Source organism: Stegodyphus dumicola, chromosome 7 (genome assembly GCF_044657685.1).
Source record: "Stegodyphus dumicola isolate Sdum_Otavi_A_Nest chromosome 7, ASM4465768v1".
Classification (NCBI taxonomy): domain Eukaryota; kingdom Metazoa; phylum Arthropoda; class Arachnida; order Araneae; family Eresidae; genus Stegodyphus; species Stegodyphus dumicola.
The window spans coordinates 58,979,096-58,994,259 of NC_140774.1; the positions used below are offsets into that span (position 1 = coordinate 58,979,096).

Consider the following 15,164-nt stretch of genomic DNA (forward strand, 5'->3'; position numbering starts at 1 on the left):
AATACAGTACAAAGTCTGTAATACAGACATCCACTATCTGGAATGATCTCAAACTCAAAGCCACAAACTTTTCTTTTTGTATGCTTTACGCATGCGTGTAATGTGTTTACACATACGCATTAGCGCACGTTTGCACATGCGCGTTGGGAGGATGTTTCTCCAGATACGTTAAAAAATGCATGGCATAATTTATGGCCAGCTACCATATTTCATGGTGAGGACGATGAAGATGATAGCCGCAAATTTGAAGGTTTTCGGACATCGCAAACCAAAGGCGAAATTTTCCAGTTATTAAATTTTGTAAAGAAATGTGGAAATGTGGTAATAAATGAAGGTGATATAGCAGAAGTTTTTCATTGCAATGACAATGCCCCAATCATCAATAAATGGACAGCGAAATCTGTAGTATGGTTCTAGATCCAGAAAATACCGTATAGCGAAGAAAGTGACAGAGAGGTTATTGAAAACGAAAAAATTTCAATTGACAAGTCAGTTGGTATTCTCGACACAGCATTTACAGGACTTGAACAGTGGAACTTTGTAACTGAACAAGAAATTATGTCTGTTTATAGAAAGTATTAGCAAAAAAAAAAAAAAAAAAAAAGCAAATTAATATGAAAGAAATGTTTAATAAAGTAAACAAATAAATATTATTATTATTATTATTTTTTTTTTTTTTTTTGTAAATTTTGATACCCTTTAGATCATAATTGCTCTTTATTTCATAAATTACGATTTCATATTTTTAATTGTATAATTTCTTCATGCTATCTTACCAGATTTAAATTGATGATCTTTAATCCAAAAAAAAAGCCCTAATCCGGAATTACCGAAGTCCCGACAAGTGCGGATTATAGACTTTGTATTCTATTTATATTATCACTTCAGCAAAGAGAATCCACTCAGGTAAAAGTAGCAATGCAGAACAAACAATATGTTATGCACATATCCAGGACAGTACACATCTCTGTATGATTACATTCAGTTCTTTTGTCAACTATAAACTTTGAAAATTTAACTCCAGGCTTTCTGCATTTGTTAGCTGTAAAATTTAACACCTTGCCTTAACTATGGCATATGAGAGATGTGGTACGTCAATAGGGCCAAAAGTAAACACAACATGTGACAGACATGAGCTAGTTATATTCTTTGGGCTACATGCAACAAAACACTTATCAATTTTCCTGTCTACATTGGAATGTGAAGATATATTTCTTGAATATTAGATACCCTTGAAAATGTCTTCAAAAAGAATACTAAGCTTTGATGAGAGTAATAAAAGTTTGCTAACATTTTAAACTATGCTTTAACAGGTATTTTAAATAATAATATTGACAGTAGTGATATTTTACTTTCTGCATGAAAACATAAGCACGTAAACCATACAGCATGCAATTTAAATAAATAGACAAGCAACAGACAAAAAATAGACAAGACTTGGTTTCCTGTAGACTGGGACGACATGAAAATATAGTTTCCATTGTGTATAATAATGGTTGAACTGAAGCCAACAATTCAAATGAATTCCTCTAATGAGGGCAGTTAAGAAACTCCAGTATTCAGAAAAATGATGCAGTTCAACAGATTTTTGCAAATATCGGGTTTTAATCAAAGTTTCCCACCACTGCAAATATCGTCCACTAAACAGATCACGTTCACCTGTTTAAACGCATTTTGTCAAATGATTTTTGATATTTGAAAGAAAGGAACTTGCTTTAGTACACCGTGTTGTAAAATTTGTAAAAAAATATTGTTAAGTAGAATGGGGGCACAAATAGAACTATCAGGCTACCACATTAGAAACATCATTTATTCCCAGTTCTATTGCAAAAAGTCAGCTACAAAATTTTGCCAAATCATGTGAACAGCTTTTGGTACTAACATTGTACCATATAACTCTGTGATGATTTAGTATCGAAAGTTCAAAAACAAGGACTATGACAGTGAAGAAGAAGAACGTTCTGGGCGAACATCAGTAGGACGCCCAGAACGTTCTGCCTGCCAGAACTTGCAGAAAAAGATCAGTATGCAACCACTCGAGAGCTTGCTAAGGAATTAGATGTTAGCGCCATGTCCACAATTCATGCAATGCATCGCATAAACTTGACATACAAGTTCAATTACTGGGTGCCGCATGAGACGAAGCAGATACAGACAGACATGTTCAGGCCTGCACTAATCCATTTGAATATCAATGCAAGGATAAAATTCTGGACCGCATCAACACTTCTGATGAAAAGCAAATTCACTTCAACAACAAAAACCAAAAAGGGGCTTGATCTGCATGCAGTGAACCTGTCGGCAGCATTGCAAAGTATAATTTTGACTAATAAAAAGATCATGCTTTGTATCTGGTGGGATAACTGTGGTATTATACACAAATAGTATCTGGAAAAAGGTAAAACCCCTGACAGTAAGGTGTACAGCAAGATACTAGTCCATGCTGATGCTACTATCAAGGAAAAATGCCAAACTGAGTTCTGGCGCAAGAAGGTAATATACTCCATCAAAATAATGAAAGACCACACGTGTCTGCATTCACCAGCTGGACTCTGTACAGACTTGAATGGTATCTTTTGCAACACCCACTGTACAGCCCTGACATTGCTTTTTTGGACTTCTACATTTTTTACATCTGCAGCTACACCTTGCTGAATAAAAACTGAATAGAAAAAAAACTTGCTGAATAGAATAAAAACTGGTCTTCACCATCCCCCATAAGCATTCAAACATGATATCAAAATCATGAATGAAAAAAAGAGAGAAAAGCACATTAATAATGTCAAAACTAAATGTATTAAACAGATTTTCGAATCCAATAACAACTCGCAAGGCACATGAAACATATTACTCAACTTCCCTTTAAATTTCCAGTTACATTATATGGCAATATCTTTCAGACTTTCCCTTGTTTTCATGCAAATCTGATTAAACATAAAAGCATAATTTTTGCAAAAGTTTCAGCAAAATCATTTAAACAAAACTTACATCATCCATGGCTATGAAATTTGATGCGTCATGAAAAAGATGTATCTTGACTAGATCAAAGATTGTATGACCAATACTCCAGCGTGTTCTCGTGAATCCTTTACTCTAAAAACAGAAAATGAAACAAAAAAAAAAAAAAAAAGTAATTTAACAAATATCAAACACCTTAGCAAAAAAAACATAAGATAATGTGCATACAGCATATTTTAGAATTAAGTGTTTAATAGGTTTTAGAGTTAAGATGTGGAAAGTAGTACCAATGAATTGCTGTCTATTAATTTTTATAAAACTATCATATCCAAAACCTCGTAACAGTGTTTTCTTATCATTATGTAGGCCATGTAATATTTCAACACACTTTTTGTAACTTAATTTATAGCAGAACTCTGTCAAATTTTTTAATAATGTAACCAAACCAGAAGTCTAAGAATTATATTAAATAAATGCAATTTAAACATTTCAAACTTGTATATGAGATAAATTTTTAATGAAATGGGAATAAATTTCTATACATGAGTATTTTTTAAATTTGATTTAAGGTCCAAAATTTTAATTCCAATACTAGAAATGATATTGTTCATGCTTTTTACAAAAAGTGCTCAACTGATTTACTTTAATACAGCATTTATAATAAAAAGTCCAAAATCTGGATTTTTCATATTCGAAATGATCTAATATCTGGACTTCAGAACAGCCTTCAGCAATTTTTTAAGATTTTTTTTTCTTACAAAGTATTGGAATGGAGAGTATAATACTAAAAAAAAAAGAAGCTGTTCCATAACAGTGATTTTTCTCATTGACTAACTGAGATTCCTACTCATAACATTCAAACACCTGCTGGTTAAGTGGCTATGACTACACTTGCCCTTGAATGGTTGTGGGGGGATTAGCATTTTTTTAACAATGTAATTTATTTTTTAACATAAACAATAAATGAATGTCCAAGACATATTTTTTGGGAGCAGGATGTCGCTCATTCTAGTCTAAGTTGCTATGACTACACTTTTTGCCCTTGAATGGTTGTAGGGGGATTAGCATTTTTTTGAACAATATAATTTATTTTTTAACATAAACAATAACTGAATTTCCAAGACATATTTTTTGGGAGCAGGATGTCGCTCATCCTAGTTTCTGTTCACTGGCATAGCAACAGGAGAAGGAATTTGATTCTGAGGAATTTAAGTTCAGTTAACATTGCAAATTATGCTCTTTCTTAACTTTTTAATTTGATACAGCTTATTATTTTTTGGAGCTGGTATAAATGGCACTGCACTATTAAAATTAAAGTTAGAACTTTAGTATTACAAATTAAAAGTTTGAACTTTTTGAAATCAAAATTATGTTAGGAATATGGCACTGAAGAGTCACTAGAACAACAATGAATAACAAAAAAACTATTCATAATTCTAAAAATGATAATTATGACAAAGTAGTGATTGAATAGATGAGATAGCGATGCTGCACCATTGAAAGTCCAATGCTAATGGCTCTAGGCAAAATATTTAATGAGGATGAAGTTAAAGGCTTAATTCGTATATTCAACAGGTCAGTTAACCAAATTTAAAAATCACCATAGCATGAGGCAGTTCAAAATTTCAGGCAATAAAACTTCAGCTGATCCATGTGTATTCACCAAACTCATTAACCCCTTCGCGCCGACTGTCACGTATACGTGCCAGCAACGAACACACTTACCTACCGGCCGACACGCAGGCGTGCCAGAGGATTGTTCCGTTCTCTACCGACTGTCACGTATTTGTGCCAGTACTTTGGAACGTTTTTCAAACTATAATTTCTGCCACAAGATGTCATTGTATGTCCATATGGTTTCAGATACATGTAAATTAGACCTTCTACTCGAAATGAGAGAATACTCACATACACGTGTTTTTAATTATATAAACAAACGGGGAAATAAATGTTTCCGAATGGCGTGATTTATGACGTCTCTTTAAATCGCACTTTTTATTCGCACGTGGTAGTTGTTTACTGTAAGTAGAGAAGTTTTATTTGCTCTAAAGCATTGGGTATTTTGGTTTGCAGTTCAGTTTTTAGAAAATAATTAGATCTTGTTAGACGTGAATTCTTTGTTTTTACCGTTGCAATTTCGAAGCGTCGAAAATGTTTAACAGAGCATGAAATAGCAGAAATGATGCAAAATATTTCAGATATTGATTCTGAAAGATTAACTGAAAGACATTTTCTAAAACTTTGTTCAGAAGAGACTGATAAGAAAATGAGACGACGATGCTTCGTTTGTTCACATTCCCGGAAAAATCCTCCAAAACGGCAAATGAGTTATTACGAGTGCAAGGAATGTAACATAGGACTGTGTGTAGATCCCTGTTTTCAAATTTTTTATACGAAAAGAGAATTTTAAGTAATATATCTAGTTTTCAGATGTATAATGTTAAAATTCATAAAATGGTGAGTAATTAAAATAAAATATGTAAAATATGCTTTTAAACAAGAAATAAGGTAATTAAAGTATATATATAAAAATATTTATAAAGCATAAGTCATTTAAATACTCTATAGAGCATTATTAAACAATGCATTTATACTTCGGAAATTTCATGGATTTAGGCCCTATAGCAAAAAAGCCCCCGGCCCTGGAGAGACGCTCGCGTAAGACACTGCCGGCCTCAGCGATAAGCGCGCGTTTTCGCTACCCGGCTCGAAGGGGTTAAGGATGAAAGTTATCACCAGAATTGGCTGCTGTCATGACACTGGTGTTGCTTGGTAATATATGAATTTTGAAATACCCAAGCTACCTCTACAGAAAAGACCTAACCTTGTGTCAAAGATTCCAAAGCGAGACTAATCGTTCTGGTATGTGCAAATGTTACAGGAATGCACAAATTTAAACTTTACACAATTGGGAATAACACAACTTTGACTTTTAAAAGAGTAAAATTTTCTCTATCATCGTTTAAATATAAAAGCATGAATGACAGAAACATTAACAAATGACTGATTTTGAAAATCATTTCATACCAGATACTCAGCAAAGTTTGAAATTAGTTGATTCATCGGATGATGCAAAATTTTAGCAATTATAGACAACTGTTCGGCTCATACTTTACTTAATGTTTTAGCTAATGTCTCCATCTTTTTCTTTCCTCCAAATTAAACATAAATCATTTGCCCAATGAGTATCAGAGTGCGTTGTACACTGATGCAGATGTAAGATAGTCTTTTTAAAACCTATGTTGAATTTTCAGAACAGTAACAAGGCCATTCAAGAAATTTTCAAGTACACTGACATAAAATCTGCTTCGTGGATCATTGGAAGGTCATAGAAAGATGTGTCTGAAGATACATTTAGAAATGCTTGGAATAATTTATTGCTAGCTGCCATATTTCACGGTGATGATGATTACAACAATCACAAAAATTATACACAAGCTGAAGGCAAAATTTTCCAATTAATGGAATTTGTGAAGGAATGTGGAAAATTAAGGTCAGATCAACGCCAGCCATTCGACGTGTGGTCAGTTCAACACCATACTTTTTTTTTGTTTTTGTTTGACGCCATACTTTTCATATTTTTATTTATTTTTAGATTACGTTTGCACCACCATTCAAATAAATTTGGTGTCATCATCATTTGGTGTTTCACACCCCACATTATGGGAATTCATAGATGGTCTCAGGCATGTTAAAAAATCAATTGATCAACGTTACGAACAATTTGTATGTAGAGATGAACCGCCGCACAAGCGGAATAGGTATCTGTGAGCTCATATGAGAATTAAAGTAATAGTTGAAGATTTTGAAAATCGAAAAATAATAGAATACCTGAAAGGTGTGACGCATAACTTTGCAATGGATTAGTATAATAACAGTTCTGCGATGTAATCTTATTTATGTGTAATCTTATTTACCTGTAATTATATTTGTCTGCAATATAACTACTTTGTAACCATATGTTTTTTTACCATTTGCGTATTTTGCATTTTTGATGCTGTTTTCTGAAATAAATAAATAAATAAAAAAAAACCTCCTTCATGTCCCGGGGCCTTGACGTTGGCGAGGGAGTTTCTCATTAATCTGGGACACAAACAAAAATCTAGAACACTTTCACACATATACACACATATATTTATTTCAAATATGCATGCAAACAATTGCTAATTCAATAAATAAAAATCAGTCATATTACTTACTTATATAATTTCATATTTATTCTATAAATAAATAAAAATACTAAAAAAATATGGCGTCAAACTGCCTTGGCGTCGAAACGACCTGCTTCGTTGGGTGCCATTTGATATGAGTTAAGCTTGTGTCAAGAAAGCATACAATAAACTAACTAGCCAGAGTTACATTACAGACATGAAAAAAACTGTGGTTTTTCCCATATCTTCACAAGGACTTCAGAATTACCTTACAGGAAGGTAATGCACAATCATGGAAGCAATCAATGTCAATACTTCAGCAACACACAAAAGGTTACAATTCTGCCTTGACTGTTGGATTCACTAGATGTTTTCCCAATTGAACATGTCTGGTATACAAATACTGCACACACTGGAATAACAGAGACTACCAGCAGCTGCAAATGATAGAACTCTGGCAACAAATTTCAGTCACATGGATTGCAACATCTCAAGATACTGTATTTCCCAGCATATGAAACACAGTGTGATTTATCAGGTTAGAATTTAAGAAAAATACTTTGGTCAGACAGAAGAGGATCTATAATTTATCCTTAAGGTTTTATTCCAAGAATTTTTCTTAACTGATATCCCAGATATCATGAAACAGGCGAAGATTTTGCAACTATAATATTCGAGGACATGTCACACACATTTTAATTTAGTATATTGTTTAGGTTGAGTGTCATTTCCTCGTAGTTTTTTTTTTTTTTTTTTTTTCTTGCCATTTTCCTGAAGTGCAACATTTACGCTGATATGATCTTTCTTCTGGATATTACGCTACGTAATTTGCTGATTGCGTTGCTACAGCCTGAATCTGTTGTGCCACGACTTAAGATATGGCCAATGACAGACAGCCACTGCAACCTCGATGAGCCAAACCACTAAATTCCCTGAAGTAATGTACAAGAATTTTTAGTTTTGTTACAGTCATATAGCCTAGGCATATTTTCACCTGTTTTAGCATATGAAATTGTTACAAAGCTGAAACAGCTGATTTGCCTTTCAGATACAACAATTTAACCAGAAATTCATTATTGAGCAATACAACTGACAGTGACTCATCAAAATTAGAAAATATAAAAAAACTAAATTTCAGCAGATGAACAGCTTAATCTCTTTGGCATTTCAATTACCCTACAGTATATATTCCTACTTGTATTCATTGCATGTATTATGGTCAAAGTAAAAAATCCAGTGATTATTAATAATAATCCAGTTGTTGGTTTAATGTGATAAATAACACAAAATAATCACATTTACTAATAAATATTTATAATCATCAATGGGGTTTGGTCAATGCAAATAATTAAGCATACAAAACAGAAATTTCGAACTCTAATGAAATTTTAATGTCATGCAAACATGCATGAAATTAAAAAATGTCTTACAACAATGATTACTGTTATTTATTACATACTTTAGCATTTTTCTTAGCAGTGAAATTCAATCAATGAAAAAAAAAAAAAAAAAAATGTTTTATAGCAATGATTACTGTTATTTGTAAGATACATTCATTATTTACTACATCAAATAAATTATATTATGAACACCTTACAGCAACAAAAAATGCAAATAAATTGCATTATAAACACACTGCTATTACATTTTAAAGAAATTATTAACGACTGTGAAATATGAATTTACGGAGGGTTTCTGAATTTTTCCACTGTAGCGATTTGGGCTACCATTACTTGTGCAATTACAATATTGAAATCCCTGACTACGTAAATTTCTTATGAGCACATTTTCTTACTTATTTTAATATTTGTAACTTTATTGACTAAAATAAAAGCTTCCTAGCATACACTACAATAATTCTTTGGTTAGAAGTTGGTTTTAAATGCCATGTTTTGAGCTTAAATTATTTTCATTTTGTTTAAAAATTGTAACAGCTATAATTCACCTTATCAGCCTTTCCCATGCCATCCCTCTGGTATTTTTATCCAAACGGTTTCTCCTAAATTAACAGCTGCAGGTTTTAACTTAAAAAGTGCTAACATGTTTTCTTCTTGCTTATTTGGTGACAGTTTAGCACAGCGCTAAGTTTCTTGAATAATTTCTGAGACTTCATCAATTCTTTCTCTTTTCAACTTCAGAATTATGTTGCTCCTTTTCTATTACCCAACACTCTTATTTCTGTTTTTCATTACATCTGCAACAGTCTCTACCTCCAAGTCTTCATTCAAATCACCCAGTTCAACTTCCATATTCATTGCACCAGTATCTTTATCCTCGACTGAGATTACTTTCTGAGGATGGATATCAGCCTTAGACTCTTAATAATGCCAGGTATTCTTCATCTTCAATTCCTATTAACTGGCAAGTAGGTTCTTAAACATGCTTTAGCTTTACAGCTAAATATAGCTTCATACGTGCTGTGATCTCTTTCTAAGCAATGTGCACCATTTCTCACAAATTGAATAAACTTTATGCCTTCTGACCACTTTGTATGTTTGTTTCCAAATCAGCAAGTAACACCTCTTCAATATCTTGTTTCAATATTTTTATTAGCAAATTATTTACCATTGCCAGTCTTAGCTCTCCATAACGTGAACACATCCAGCAGATGATAGGTAACTTAATTTGCTTTTAATGCCCTTTACTGAACAATTTTCATTACATGGTCTCGTTAAACCGTTATAAACTTAATGTCTCTATTCGCTTCCGACTGTAAATCAGTAAGATCAATTTGACACCTTGGATTCAATTTAATGCTTTTAACAAAATAAACAAACAAAAAAGTTTTATCTTGGAACGAATTGTTTCTTTTGACAAAATTCACAAAGATTTAAATATATCAATTTTAATCACAATCTGCTTATATTTTGTCTTAAGCATTTTTATCATTCTATTGCACCCTCCATGGCCTCCAGAAAAGCATAAAGTATAATTAGGTCTTTTTTATTTTTAGCTGCAGCAATATGTTTTTTTAACACAACCAATTCTTCACAATATCATACCTTGATAGTCAATGATAATCTTCTGGTTATTTGCCAGAAGTCTTCTCTTCATTTTCCTTCTCTCTCTAGGGGGAAAAAAAAAAAAAAAAAAAAAAAAAAAAAACTTTCTAACTGAGAATTTTTTCTTTTTTCGATTTTAGCATATCAAAACCATCATCAAAATGTGCCCTCTGAAATCTAAATCATCATCCACTGTGCTTACAAAGAGAGTAAAATTTGTCAAAATTTGGAAACATTTATGTGTATGCTAGCAACTGACGAAAGTAGTACCAAATTGAGACACAGCAGAACACAGAACATTTGTGAATGCTGAATGTAAAGTACATGTGAGTGTTTTGAAAAATGTAAGTGCCTACAGTAGATTTTATTCAGTTGTGGCCAACAGGCAAAAACAAACATGAGTGTTCACCACCACTATTATACATTTGCAATTTCGTTAGGTGTTGATGCAGGAAAATCACACTCATGCATAATGGCAAATCTCAAAAGGAACCCACTGAAAATTGTTACACTTCCCTTCATTGATGGTAATTATTAATAACAAACGATTCATGTGATAAACTCTCATAAATTATTAATTTGAAGTGGTTTGTTATTATTAATAACTGAGTTTTAAAAATACCTGACCATAAAATATATAATATATGGTTAAATGGGAGGTTTTATATCTTGATTTACTACGTTAACTACAAAAAAAAAAAAAAAAAAAAAAAAAAAAAAAAAAATGAATATTTATTTAACCGCTTCACGTGCTTTAACAAATCTGACTACTCATGATTCAGATTTTGTCCCAAACATAAACATCATGAGACAGGCTCGAGAACAGAAAGCAGAGCCACACATAAACATCACGATTCAGGCTTCGGAAAAGAAAGCTGGGCTAGTGAGCATTAACATCGTAATTTCATGGTTGTAACCCAATGTTAGTTCCTATCAGTACACTACATGAGTTAGTCACAATTTTTTATTATACAGTCAAAAGTCGTTAATCTGGACTCGTCGGGACTTCGGCGATTCCGGATTATAGATCACCAGTTTAAATCTGGTCAGATGGCATGCAGAAATTATAAAATTAAAAATATGAAACCGTAATAAAGAACAATTATGAAATAAAGAACAATTATGATCTAAAGGGTATCAAAATTATAAAAAAAAAAAAAAAAAAAAAAAGCTTAATATTTATTTGTTTACTTTATTAAACATTTCTTTCAATGTAAGTTGTTTAAGTTGCTTCGTTTTTTATGTGATAATACATTCTCTTTAATTCTATAAACAGACATAATTTCTTCTTCAGTTACAAAGTTCCGCTGTTCAAGTCCTATAATTGCTGTGTCGAGAATACCGACTAACTTCTCAATAGCAATTTTTTCGTTTTCAATAACCTCTGTCACTTTCTTCGCTATCGGAAGCGAATTATAATGACGAGGAATTTGATTTAAATCATATCAAAGATGGAGTACATCGAGATGAAATACTACATTTAATAAGGAATTATAAGCCAAATAAAATAAAAACATCTGCCCTGAAGATAAGGATAGTGCTGACAGATCAACTTCCAATTCATTGCGCGCCGCGGCGTTAAAGATAAACAAAGTTTAGATAAACAAACGTTAAAGTTTAGATAAACAAAGGATATGCCTTTATCCATTTTTTGCAGCAATTCCACTTTTTGTTTAATAGACTTTGAAACATACTTTCGCTTTGTAGATCCTTTACATATTAGTAAATATATATCAGAAATTCTATTTGACATAATCGAAAGTTCAAGCTTACTTTTATAAAATTGCTCTAACAGTCTGCAAAAAATAATAAGCCGAATCCAATTCGAAGATTAAGGAACAATGCAATCTGCAACAATAACTGAATTAGATCATTTTAGCTTAGCTTATACCGTCCGTTATACATTAAAAGTGCATTCGTAAACATATTTTGCGCATGCGCACAGGCATATTCGCAGCCGTAAAGGTCTTACGCGCATGCGTCAATACGACGCATGAGCAGAAAGTTTGTAGCTTTGTGGTCCGGATTATAGATCATTCCCGATTATGGGTGTCCGAATTAACGACTTTTGACTCTATAAATGATATAATTTTTATTAAAATTATATATTAAAAAAATAATATATTTATAATATCTGCAAAAGGCAGAAGAATTAAAGTTTACTTCTACTAAAGTTTACTTACTTGAAGTATTATTTATTTATGAAATATAATTTTGAAACTGTTATTTATTACAAAATATATTTATAATATCTATGAAGGATTAAAGTTTACTTCCACGCCACCAGTATCGCACAAAAGTGAGTATAATACAGGCATTTATGCTTCGGCTTGTATTGTAATTGTTCTCAAGCATCAGTCTGGCTTGTTTACCAAACATTGACCCATAACACTTGAGCCCAAGTTTTGTCGAGGTAAATGGCATGGGAAGGAGTAAATGCAACATAAATCTTGAAAATATCAGCATTGCTTTCAATCATTAAATATGATAATTAAAAAATTGAAGCAATGCAGAAAAATGGTGGTGTGTGGCGTATTTAATTATGGCAAAGCACACTAGGCCTATCTGGCTAAGAGGAGGGATGCGTCCGTGGAGGACTTTCTAAGGAAAAGTGACTCGTATACACATTACACATGGGGAAAACCACGAAAACGTCCACGCAGGCAGCCCGTTAGCGGGATTCGAACCTCCGACCGAACTTCCAGTGTTCAGCGACTTTACCGCTTGGCCGCTGGTGGGCCCCGCTGCAGAAAAATGAGAAAGATAAATTTTTAAGCAGGTGTCCTTTAGATGTATCACAGCACTTTCTACATTACACTGCCTATTATATATATATCACAGTAATTATTTCAAAATTTTGGAAAAAAAAAAATTCTTGGCATGTGACTCAGTGTTTCCCCCATGAAAAAAGCAGAAAAGCAGAAACTAACGAATTAATGTTACCTCAGGAAATATCTCTGTGGGAAATTTTGATTTTTCTTTCATTCCAAAATGCTCAATACTTCCAATATAAACTTCTTTCCCTGTCAAAGGTAAGTACTTGTGGCCTAGACAAGTAAAAATATCATGATTTAAATTATTTTATTTAAAATATACTGTGCATACAAATGGTGAACATAAGTGTGATTTATTACAATAAAAATACACATGTAACAAATCATAAAAGCAGAGCACTTTTTAAAGATCTTTTTATTTTATGCATAAAATTATATACAACATATCATTTTCAGTAATACCAGTATTCCAGATTAGTAATTCTTAAATTGTTTGGGCCCCAGCCATTTGAGTAAAATTGTTAACTCATGTTCTGCACCTCATAAGAGGCAAAATATAAATTGTAGTCTTCAGATTAAACACAGTACAAAGTCTCCAATATACGGAATAATCTAAACTCTGGACCTCAAAGCCACCAACAAAATTTATTCTTTACGAATTTTTTTTATGCTTCATACATGCACATTTGATTGTTTTCCCCATAATAAAACATGTAGAGAGTCCCGATTCTCAATTTCATTTCGGCACTAAATAAAATACCTTGCTATTGAAGAAACAATCATTTTAGCATAAATTTGTGTAATCAATAATTTGGTTCCGTATATGTGTATCTACTTGGCATACATCTCAAACAGAAACATTCTACGTAAAAACATTGTTGATTTTAAAACTTTTATATCTCTGATGCCAACCTGGCAAATTATTATTTATTATATTTTACTTTCATAACCGTATGTTTATCAAGACATGACAACATGAGTAATGACTCATTCAACGATGCCTAAACAATATTTTTATATTAGTAACTGAATAACAAGGAGTATGGAAACCTTTCATGTTGACATTTACGCTTGGCGATGATTACAGATGCGTTAAATGTTGACAAGGAAAAATTTAACAAAAATGTCTTTCCATATGCTAAAAATAGATTTTGTTAACGATGCTCATAGGTCAAAAGATTACATGTAGTGCTAATTGTTTAACACATAAACTCAGAGCCGGCACCCGAGATTGTATGGTCGCACCTGGAGGCAGAATATATGGAAGAAAAGATTGTTGGAATTTAGAGAAGCACCGAGCAACAAAATTAAGGGATAAAAGGATATCTGGAATTTAAAGAAAGCTCTGGGATCCAAAATTTAGGGGTGGCAAAAATTTAGAACTTGGGGGGAAGTGCATGGTAGGAGACTTTAGGACCCATGGAGACTGCACCAGGCGATAAGATATCTAGTGCTGGCCCTTGATAAGCCTCAAGTATCTGCGGGAATTATTTGTTCAGGACTCCGATAAGTCTTAAACATGTGTAATAAATAGAGACATGAGTATAATAAATAACTAATAATTATGGCTTAATTGCCTCAGTGTGCTATAGAGGCAAGACAAAATTAAGCGGAACAACTTGTCTTTCATCATCAATCTCATAATACATAGCCAATAGTGTATGGCGGACGCTATTAAATTAGGCTAAAATGATTTCGATTCCAAGGAATTTCAATTCATGTAGCAGCTTGTGCAGTTCCTTAACCTTCTAGTTTGATCCAGCTTATTATTTTTTTTGCAGGCTATTTTTATTACAGCAATTTTATAAAAAATTAAAGTTTCAACTTTCAATTATGTCGAAAAGAGTTACTTATTCTGGAGTTGCAACAGGATCTAAAAAGCGAAAACCTACTTCGAAGTCCAATAAACAAAAAATGGAATTGCTGCAAAAAATGGATAAAGGTATACCTGTCTCAAAATTATGCGAGGAGTATGGCATTTGAAAGCCAACTGTATATGACATAACAGAAAAAGAAACTTTTTGAATTTTTTGTGGATTCCAACACCCACAAACATAATATAACAAACTCGCATAACAGAAAAATTATTCGTTATGCAAAAAGTGAAGATTATGGCAAAGTGATGACTGAATGGGTCAGACGGTGTCACAGCGAGGCATGCCATTGACGGATAAAATGCTAATGGCTCAAACTAAATTATTTGACTAAGAAATGAACTTACAAACTAAACATATTCGACAGGTTGGTTAACTAAATTTAAAAATCACCATAGTATAAGG

At 32.6% G+C, this 15,164-nt stretch overlaps 1 protein-coding gene across 11 annotated transcripts in view; it reads right to left on the minus strand.

The window, feature by feature from the left end:
- LOC118205266 (inositol polyphosphate-5-phosphatase A-like) overlaps window positions 1-15,164 on the minus strand; it is a 121,645-nt gene that overhangs the window by 29,094 nt on the left and 77,387 nt on the right. For all 11 annotated transcript variants that reach the window (XM_085820283.1, XM_085820279.1, XM_085820282.1 and 8 more), the window contains 2 exons: window positions 13,055-13,158; window positions 2,989-3,093 (listed from right to left, as the gene is read on the minus strand). In XM_085820283.1, the coding sequence (XP_085676409.1) occupies window positions 2,989-3,093; window positions 13,055-13,158 (209 nt within the window). The remainder of the gene's footprint in view (window positions 1-2,988; window positions 3,094-13,054; window positions 13,159-15,164) is intronic.